Source organism: Leucoraja erinacea, chromosome 39 (genome assembly GCF_028641065.1).
Source record: "Leucoraja erinacea ecotype New England chromosome 39, Leri_hhj_1, whole genome shotgun sequence".
Taxonomy (NCBI): domain Eukaryota; kingdom Metazoa; phylum Chordata; class Chondrichthyes; order Rajiformes; family Rajidae; genus Leucoraja; species Leucoraja erinaceus.
In genome coordinates, this window is record NC_073415.1 from 4783507 (window position 1) to 4794467 (window position 10961).

At 43.2% G+C, this 10961-nt stretch overlaps 1 protein-coding gene across 1 annotated transcript; it reads right to left on the reverse strand.

Annotated features, from left to right (window-relative positions):
- Positions 1-1385: 1385 nt before the first annotated feature.
- On the reverse strand, positions 1386-3241 carry LOC129714342 (uncharacterized). Its single transcript, XM_055663888.1, has one exon. The coding sequence runs from the start codon at positions 3002-3004 to the stop codon at positions 2171-2173; it is 834 nt and encodes a 277-aa protein (XP_055519863.1). The 5' UTR covers positions 3005-3241; the 3' UTR covers positions 1386-2170.
- Positions 3242-10961: the final 7720 nt, after the last annotated feature.

The window sequence follows — 10961 nt, forward strand, 5'->3', positions numbered from 1 at the left end:
GTGGGGGGGAGGGGGAGGGGAAAATCAGGTGGGACAGGTGAATGTAGGTGCGTAGAAACTAATAAAAGCTGTCTTGCCCACCAAATGAATATGTTCGGAATGGACCACATGCAGGCAGAAGAGATTAGTTTAACTTGGCATCATGTTCAGCATGGACAATGTGGGCCGAAGGGCCTGTACTGGTGCTGTTCTGTATCACATGGGTCTTTCGTTAATTTCAATCGTGAATGGATGTTGGTTGGCACTATTAAATTGGGAAAAAAAAACATTAATTCCTCAGTTCATTGACAGTTCAGTCACTTTTTTTTAGCAGGTACTTCCTACCTGAACAAGTAGGAATAGTTGTTCAGGTAGGACATAGTTAAAAGTGCTGGAGTAACTCGGCAGGTCAGGCAGCATCTCTGGAGAACATGGATAGGTAACGTTTCAGGTCAGGAACTCTTTCTAGAAACATTTGTCAGTTTTGCATATTTTTTTAGAGATCGTTTTATAAAAGGCTGTATACATTAGGCTGAAGAAAAGGCTGGAGTAACTCAACGATATATGTGGAGAGAGTTTCAGTGTGGGGAACTGCAGATGCTGGTTTATAAGAAAAAAGTACAGCGGGAAAGTGCTGGAGTAACTCGGCAGGATCAGGCAGCGGTAGGTCTGGATCTGGTTCAGAACACCGTTGTCATGGATAGGGAACGATTTCAGGTCAGGAACTCTTTCTAGAAACATTTGTCAGTTTTGCATATTTTTTTAGCTGAGTTACCGCTTTTCGTTTATGTTAAGCAATGATGAAACCGTTCAGGATTCTTTCCCTGGTCTGTATACATTAGAATCCATATCCTAAGCTGAAGAAAGACTCTTCTCAAAAATGATTTGGAGTAGCAGGCGGAAACGAGTGTCGAGGCAGTGCTTCTGCGCATCTGTGAAGAAAACCATCTGGTTCGGAATTGGTGAGGACAAGAAGGCTTCAGTGTCGGGACGCACTAGGAACTGCAGGTCACCCCCCTGCAGGAACTATACAACAGGACACCAGAGCAAAAAATAAGAGACACCCCTGCAAAATGCCGGAGTCAGGCAAACTCAGCGGGACAGGCAGCATCACTGGAGAGAAGACAATGGGTAAACGCCTTTTCACCAGTCTTCAGAACCTTCGTAAAATATATGGTGTTACTTGTGTTTATAATTTGTTTGGTTGTTTTGTTGTTCCGCGAGCATTGCCAAGACCCTTGTATGTGACAAATTCTTGACTTGACTATAAAAGTGCTGGAGTAACTTCAGGCAGCATCTCTGGAGAACATGGATGGGTGACATTTCAGATCAAGACCCTTCTTCAGACTATTTACACAGCTGACTCTAGACCAAATAAGCATCGGGGTTATTGGGTAAACAGAGGAAGGCACAAATAGAAAACTAGGCTTTGTTTTACCGCAATGATGTTTGCATTTTAAAATATCCATCACAGGAAAAACCTAAAAAATATTTATTTTATTTAGATCAATATAAATAAGTACAACTTTGAAATAAAGTGATTACAATATCAATTGCTAATTTTAATGAACTATTAAACGTACTAATTTTCAAACCAAAGTCAACTTGACTGATATGTGTAAAAAGGAACTGCAGATGCTGGTTTAAACCAAAGATAGACACAAAATGCTGGAGTAACTCAGCGGGACAGGCAGCATCTCTGGAGGGAAGGAATGGGTGACGTTTTCTATTCCTTCTCTCTGCCTGTCCCGCTGAGTTACTCCAGCTTTTTGCGTTAATCTTGACTGATCGGTCAGTTTGGCATCAGCCAGTACAACATTGCCAATTTTAATTAACAATGAAAACACTGCTTTTCAAACTAAAGTGATCTTGACTGACACACCGGGGTGACAGAGATAAATTTGCTAAACTTGTGGGCTGTTATTAAGTATTACAAGAAACTCCACAGAGCATAGAAGCAAAATATCAAAGTATCAAACGTTTGCTACATATATTATGCTACATTAACGATGATGATTAACATCGGTGTGGGAAAGTTGGGCCGAAGGGCCTGTTTCCATACTGTATCACTCTACGACTCTACAACTCAGTGGGTCAGGCAGCATCTCTGGAGAAAAGGGATGGGTGACTTTCCTCTGAGGACGGCTCTCGACCCAAAATGCCACATTGCAGCGTGGTTTACTAACAAGTCTTAGCTGTCCATGTTTCTGGATGTTTTCCTGTAGGTAGATCGATAGTTACCTTGAAGATGGCAGAAGCGTTTGGTGTGTGCTTTGTCCCCAGTGGCATTGCACAGCGGGCAGGTGTATCCACGTAGAATTGGACAAACAACCTTGCCGCTTGCGTCTTTGAGGATATGTGAAGTGTAGGTCTTTCTCGACTCTCCGTTTCGTTTACAGAATGTACATACACTGGACTGTTGACCCATCTTACTGGCAGTGAAATCACAGTCTGACATGTCTCCCCTGAGGAGCAGGCCATTCTCCCCAAAATGCACAACTAAAAGTTCTCCGGATGCCTTCTTATCTCCAGAGCCTCCTGTCGATGGAAAGAGGTCTTCCAGCAAGTTATGTCTTACCTCTCTATGTTTTAATGGCAGGACATTGGATTCACAATTCCATACACCAGCTTGTCTTTCTGCACTTCTGTGGGGAGATGGAGAATTGTGAATCAATGGGATGTGCTGTGATTCCCCCAATACATTGAGCAGACGATGCTCCTTCATGCCTTTGCGATACATTCTTCCTACAGCACCGGTGTCTGCTGTCAAAAATTGGCCAGCCCCCAGTTCCATCAAACCCTGGCTCCTCATCGCTTCTGGTGTGTGTTGTATCTCGGTAACGCTGTTCTTCCAGACAGGTTGGCTTGAGTCACCAGCTGCCCTCCAGCTCTGCACATCGGCCAGCCCAGTGTCCAGTGTTCTCCACACCGTCTCCATTCTCGATTCTGCCGGTGAGTGCCGGGATTCAACCATACTCTGCACCAGCGAACTCAACTCTAGATAGTCTGTCCACATGTTGAACATGGTGCCTGGCTGCTAGTAGGTGCTGGCGACTGGGAAAACCACCTTTAAAAAGGGCTACTCCTGCATTGTTACCGACTGGATGATAAGATTGGTTGAAGATTGTTATCAGTTTGTGGTGTGTTGTCGGGGAGTGATCCTCAAAGCTGTTTATGGCCTCATTAGATGTGAAGATCACAGAAAATATAGAGTTTAAGAGGGAACTGCAGATGCTGGAGAATCGAAGGTACACAAAAAAGCTGGAGAAACTCAGCGGGTGCAGCAGCATCTATGGAGCGAAGGAAATAGGCAACGTTTCGGGACGAAACGTTGCCTATTTCCTTCGCCCCATAGATGCTGCTGCACCCACAGAAAATATAGAGACTGTGTCATAGAGTTCCCAGTCATGCAGAGTGGACACAGGCCCTTCGGCCCATCTTGCCTGCTTCTTTAGTCAGAGGGTGGTGAATCTGTGGAGTTCATTGCCTCAGACGACTGCGGGGGGGGCCTAGTCAATTGATATTTTTTAAGATAGAGATTGATATGTTCTTGATTAGTAAGGGTGTCAAGTGTTATGAGCAGAAGTCAGGAGAATGGGGTTGAGAGGGAAAATATAGACAGCCATGATTGAATGGTGGAGTAGACTCGATGGGCCGAATGGCCTAATTCTGCTCATATGGCCAACATGTCCCATCTACACTAGTCCCACTTTCCCGCGTTTGGCCCATATCCCTCTAAACCTGTCCTATTCATGTACCTGTCTAACTGTTTCTTGAATGTTGGGATATTCCCAGCTTCAACTAACTCCTCTGGCAGCTTGTTCCATACACCCACCACCCTATGTGTGAAAAAGTTACCCCTCAGATTCCTTTTAACTCTTTCCCCTTCACCTTAAACCTAGTCCTCCCCATGTCCTGTCATGTTTTCACTTTTAAAATTTTAATCATATTTTTAATAAATCACCAACTGTGGATCTGTGACGATATTTTTGTGGGCATGGTGTGAATAACACACTCAATACATGAATTGATGTAACTAGTGTACAAGACAAGGAGAGGAAAGATTTAAAGGGATATGGGGCAAAAGCAGATAATGGGACAAGCTTAGATGAGGCATCTTGAGTGGGCTTGAAGGAGTTGGGCCGAAGGGCCTGTTTCAGAGCCGTATGATTCTATGACACTAAGATGTTGCTGAGGCTACACTTGGGAATATTGTGTTCAGTTTTGCTCACCCTGCTATAAGAAAGATGTCATTAACCTAGCGAGAATGCAGCGAAGATTCACGAGGATGTCTCCTGGAATCGAGGGTCTGAGTTGTAGGGGAAGGCTGGGCAAGCTAGGACTTTATTCCTTTTCAAAAAAATACAAAATGCTTTTATTCAGAACAAACAAAAATACAGAGTGGTAACACGATCAAAGAATGTCTATAGTGGCATTTTACAAAGTTATCAAATTCAAATATTAGCAATTTAATCAACAATACATTCGACCTCCAGCGGCGACCAGCATTCGCGGAAGGTCTCCGGAGTTCCCGTGGACACCGTGTGTTCCCTCTCCAGGGACATGCAGGCACGGAGGTAACCCCGGAAAAGGGGCGGGCAGCCGACCACTGTGCTGCCATCGACTATCCGCTGCCTGGACCATCTAGGCCAGGCCCAGGAGCAGACGGACAGTGAGACCCCCTCCTCCCTCCCGCACCTCCCCCCTCTGTACAGGGTGCCCAAAAATCATTAGGGTCGGACTAAAGTGGAGCCCAAACTTGAGGAGCTGCCCCTTCAGAAGGACTTTATTCCCTTTGAGTGTAGGAGACTGAAGGGTAATCTTACAGAGGTGTATACAATTGTGGGGGACAGATAGGGTGAATGCACAGAGACTTCATTCCCAGTACAGGTAGAGGAATCAAGAACCAGAGGACAAGGGTTTAGGGTGAGAGGGAAAACTAACAAATAACTTTTTCATACACAGAGGGTGGAACATATATGGAACAAGCTGCCAGAGAAAGTAGTAGAGGCAGATGCAATAACAACATTTAAAATACATTTAGACAGGTATATGGATTGGAAAGATTTAGAGGGTTTATGGGGAAAATGGGTCTAGATTGGATGGGGCATATTGGTTGCGTTGGGACAATAGGCAACAGGTGCAGGAGTAGGCCATTTGGCCCTTTGAGCCAGCACCGCCATTCAATGTGATCATGGCTGATCATCCCCAATCAGTAGAGGGTTCCTGCCACAGAGGGTAAATGGGCCAGTTCATTGGCTATATTTAAGAGGGATATAGATGTGGCCTTGTGGCTAAGGGGATCAGGGGGTATGGAGAGAAGGCAGGTACAGGATACTGAGTTGGATGATCAGCCATGATCATATTGAATGGCGGTGCAGGCTCGAAGGGCCGAATGGCCTACTCCTGCACCTAATTTCTATGTTTCTATGTTTCTCCTCATATCCCGACTCTGCTATTTTTAAGAGCCCTATCTAGCTCTCTCTTGAAAGCATCCAGAGAACCTGCCTCCACCGCCCTCTATGAGGCAGAGAATTCCACAGACTCACCACTCTCTGTGAGACAAGTGTTTCCTCGTCTCCGTTCTAAATGGCTTACTCCTTATTCTCAAACTGTGGCCCCTGGTTCTGGACTCCCCCAACATCGGGAACATGTTTCCTGCCTCTAGTGTGTCCAAGCCCTTAACAATCTTATATGTTTCAATGAGATCCCCTCTCGTCCTACTAAACTCCACAGAGTGTACAAGCCCAGCTGCTCCATTCTCTCAGCATAAGACAGTCCCGCCATCCTGGGAATTAACCTTGTAGCCTAAGGGCTTGTGACCATGTTCTATGAAGGGAAAAACTGAAGTGCAAGTTTCATTAAAGCACTGCAGAAAACACTACTTATTTAAAACTAGATGCATACTGAAAACTATTGGTGTGGAAAGGAACTGCAGATGCTGGTTTATACCGAAGATAGGCACAAAGTGCTGGAGTATACACATGGATATAGGATATGGACCAAACGCAGGCAGGTGGGACTAGTGTAGCTGGTCGGTGGGCATGTTGGGGCCGAAGGGCCTGTTTCCACATTGTGTCACTCTATAACTGTAACACAGCAGGTCAGGCAGCATCTCTGGAGAAAAATAATGGGTGATGTCTCTCTGAAGTCTGGTCTTGACCCTAAACATCACCCATCCTTTTTCTCAAGAGATGCTGCCTGACCCGCTGAGTTACTAAAGCACTTTGTGTCTACTGAAAACGATTTGGTAGCACACACTTAAAACTGGATGTGATAGCTGGCAATATTGTACAGACTTTGGTAATGAAATTAAGTGTCATTCAATTTACAGTTCCATGGATATAATTCTTATACATATTAAAATTGTAGACACAAGGAACTGCAGGTACTGGCTCACAAAATAGGACAGAAAATGCTGGGGCTAAGTGCTGGAATACTGCCCTGAGGAGAGGTCCAAACCTGAAACATCATCTATCCATATTCTCCAGAGATGCTGCCTGACCCGCTGAGTTACTCCAGCACTTAGCACCATAGTAGAACTGAAGATTATTCAAAATACAACCAACTTCAACGCAAATTTCTTTTTACAAAAAATAAACTTTATTGAGAATATAAAAAAAGATACAGAACAGAGATCAGTGCAAAAATTCTTCTGACATTCACAACGATTATACATTCATCAGCATTATATTCAGTAGTGTGAACAAACTATCCTGACGCCAAGCAGTCTTGCCATTCATGTCCCCGCCTGCATTGATATGTCTGTTTGAGGGGGTGTCTGTGGCAGACTTGCCCCCCTCCCCAATGTCCCTGGGTTCATATATATTTTTTTAATTTCCAAAAATAATTCAGAATTATTAATATGTACAAAAAGAGCTGTGCAAAAACTCTTCCGACATTCTCAGCGGCAACACATACATTCACAGAAACAGGCCCTTCGGCCCACCGAGTCTGTGCCGACCAGCGATCCATGCTCACTAACACTATCCTACACATGCTAGGAACAATTTACATTTATACCAAGCCAATTAACCTATAAACCTGTGTTCAATTCAGATTCAGATTCAGATTCAATTTTAATTGTCATTGTCAGTGTACAGTACAGAGACAATGAAATGCATTCAAGAAGGAACTGCAGATGCTGGAAGATCGAAGGTACACAAAATTGCTGGAGAAACTCAGCAGGTGCATGGAGCGAAGGAAATAGGCAACGTTTCGGGCTGAAACCCTTCTTCAGACCGGTGAGGGGGGGTGACTACCTATAAACCTGTATGTCTTTGGAGTGTAGGAGGAAACCGAAGATCTTGGATAAAACCCACGCAGGTCACGGGGAGAACGTACAAACTCCATACAGAGAGCACCCGTAGTCAGGATCAATTCCGGGTCTCTGAAAGCCAGCAACTCAACCTTTTAAAATAAAAATGAAAAGTAACTTTATTCAATGTTTAAAGAAAGTGTACAGTGCAGGAACCGTTGCAAAAAAATCTTCTAACATTTTCGAAGGCTATACATATATTCATTGCATCGTAATGTAGTGTTTACAAATTTACCGAACACCCTTGCCACTCATGTGGGCCCTAGGGGTGATCTCCGTTCCCTTGTTTGGCGGGGGGGGTGTGGCCCCACCAGACTCTGCCCCCCCAATGTCCAGCAGCAGAAGGACCCTAGACTGTGGTCCTCTCCCACAGAGCCTTGGCGTTGGCTGCACTGAGCTTCAGTGAGTCCCCGGATGATGTTGCACAAATGAACTTTGTGATATTGTACAATTATTACAGGGAGATAAGACACAAATTGCCGGAGTAACTCAGCGGGCCAGGCAGCATCTCATGATAGAAGGAGTGGATCCTGAGATGATTACAGAGAGTCGGTTTGTCAAGGAGGACTCTCTCGAACTTCTACAGGTGCATGGTAGAGAGCATGCCGACCAGTTGCATCGTGGCTTGGTTCGCCAACCTGACATTCCAGGAGTGCAAAAGATTACAGAAAGTAGTAAACACTGCCCAGTCCATCATCGGCTCTGACCTCCCCACCATCGAGGGGATCTATCGCAGTCGCTGCCTCAAAAAGGCTGCCAGCATCATCAAGGACCCACACCATCCTGGCCACTCACTCATCTCCCCGCTGCCTTCAGGTAGAAGGTACAGGGGCCTGAAATCTGGTAATCCAGGTTCAGGAATAGCTGCTTCCCCAAAGCCATCAGGCTATTAAACTCAACTTCAAACTATGAACTATAACAGCCTATTGCACTTTATCAGGCTGTGTACAACTCAATTTATTTGTCACTTTCATAAGGCTAGTGAAATGTTGTTTCTGCAGTCATATTTACACAGACATCCATAACAGCGCATCTCCTCCTCGCTGTGATGGAAGGCAAAAAAACTTATCTCTCCCCTGCACATCCCTCTCCCCCCGATGTCAGAGTCAAAGTCAGAGCCCAAGTCAGTGTGTGTGTGTGTGTGTAATATATATGTATGTATATATATATATTTTTTTTTAATTCTATGGTATATGGTCACACTGATCTGAACTGTTCTGTATTTATGCTTACAATACTCTGTTGTGCTGCAGCAAGCAAGAATTTCATTGTCCTATCTGGGACACATGATAATAAACTCTCTTGACTTGACGGGTGACATTTCTGATCGAGACCCTTCTTCAGAGACCCTTGATCAGTCAGAAGAAAGGTCTCGACCTGAAACATCACCCATTCCTTCTCTCCAGAGATGCTGCCTGTCCCGCTGAGTTACTCCAGCATTTTGTGTCTATCTTAGAATTAAACCAGTGTCTGCAGCTCTTCCCTGCAGGAGAAATTACAGGATATTCATATGAAAGTCCTTTCCATCGTTTAAAGCCAGCCAAGTATCTCTGCGGTGGGCATTGTGTGCTAATCTGACCTATGCAGTGTTGGCTCATTCATTTATGTCGCTGTCTGGCTGGCGTCTGGCCTCTGACCATTCATCTGTTGAGCCGGTGTCTAAATGACCAGGAAGTGTTAATATTTTTTTGCCCCATCACCTGCAGCCAGCGACACAGCAACTGAACATCAAAGAGTTTCCCCTCACTTGAGTCAACAGCATTTCTCAGGTGCGAACAAGAGCAGATTAAACCCTGGTATAAAATGGCAAAATGTGACATTCAGAAATTTAAGTCGTGAAAAATAAATAAGGGAAAGGGCTCTCTGATCTTTCATGCAGCTGCCTCACCGCGGCTTGGGTGGTGCCGTAGGTCGAGAATACTTTGCCCCCAGTCCCGTCTTCACAAGATGCTGGAGTGGCTCAGCGGGACAGGCAGCATCTCTGGCGAAAAGGAATAGGTGGCGTTTCAAATCGGGCTGAAGAAATGTCTCGACCCGAAAACGTCACCCATAAATTTTATCCAGAGATGCTGCCTGTCCCGCTGAGTTACTCCAGCATTTTGTGTCTAGTTTCGGGTCGAGACCCTTCTTCAGACTGACTTCGCAGGCAGCTGTTCAAGGTGGGATAATAATAATAATAATAATAAATTTTATTTATGGGCGCCTTTCAAGAGTCTCAAGGACACCTTACAAAAATTTAGCATGTAGAGGAAAAACATGTAAGGGGAATGAAATAAATAGTAGAGACATGACTAGTACACAAAATCATGAGCATATACCAGCCATCGAGCAATGCGATTCTCACTTGCTGTAGCTTTACAGGCCCGTAATCACAACAAATAAATAAACAATAACCAATCATACAATAACTTAATAATCAATAATTTTTTTTTTTTTTAAATTAGAAGTACAGTAAATTACAATAGTACAAGCCACATATATCTTGTTACATTTATTGTACCCCTTCATTTTTTTAAGCTTTAAGGAAAGATAGAAAGAAAGAAAGTAAAGAAAGTGAGAGAGAGTCGTGTTAGTGTGAAAAAGTGATCAAAAAGAACGACCTATTAAACAAAGTTAGGGAAAAAAGTTAAGAAACAGGCTATAGAAAAGAAAGAAAAAGAAACAAAAGCTCTATTAGGAAAACCACGCAAAAAGGGATATACCAACTTCGTATTTTTCATCCCCCCTCACCAGATCCTGACACCATTTCTTTTTTTTCTTTTTTTTAATTTATTTTTTATTTTATTAGAAGTTAATACAGCACAAAACAGTACAGTGGAACCTAATTTTAGGTGCCAACTATGTAATACCGTAATCCATTCTATGTACAACTTCTAGTTTTATGTTATGAGAAGGAAGTAAGCAAGACAAGAAAAAGAAAACAATAGAAAGAGGAAAAAGTGGAAAAATAGATGGTAGAGAGTAGAAAAACGTGAAGTGTGTATATAAAAAATAAAAAAGGAAGAGAGAAAGTGGAAAGTAGAAATAGAAGAGAAGGCCCCTTAAAAGAGAATTTTTCAAATCTGTATTCGGAGATGTAGATCTATCCGCGTCATGAACTGAAATCAGCAATCCTTACGGTACCGCTGCATCACATGATTCCAAAAAGTCGATGAAAGGAGACCAACTCCTTAAGAATTGGTCATATTTATCTATTAGTCGGAGTCTCATTTCTTCAAGGCGTGCTATGTCCATCATATTCCTAATCCACATTTTAACAGTTGGTATGGTTGTATTTTTCCAAAATTTAAGTATCAATTTCTTTCCAATTATTAACCCATAATTAAAAAAAACATTTTGATCTTTATTTAAATTGGTATCTTCTCCTATTATTCCAAGTATAATCCATTCCGTTTTGGGTTCTATTCTTGACTTGAAAAGCTTTGTAAATATATCAAATCAATCACTCCAAAATGTGACCTATTAAACAAAGTTAGGGAAAAAAGTTAGGGAAAAAAGTTAAGAAAGGCCATAGAAAAGAAAGAAAAAGAAACACAAGCTGTATTAGGAAAACCACGCAAAAAGGGATATACCAACTTCGTATTTTCATCCCCCCCTCACCAGATCCTGACACCATTTCTTTTTTAAATAAGCCAATGAACTGGCCTCAAACCCTCTGATTGAG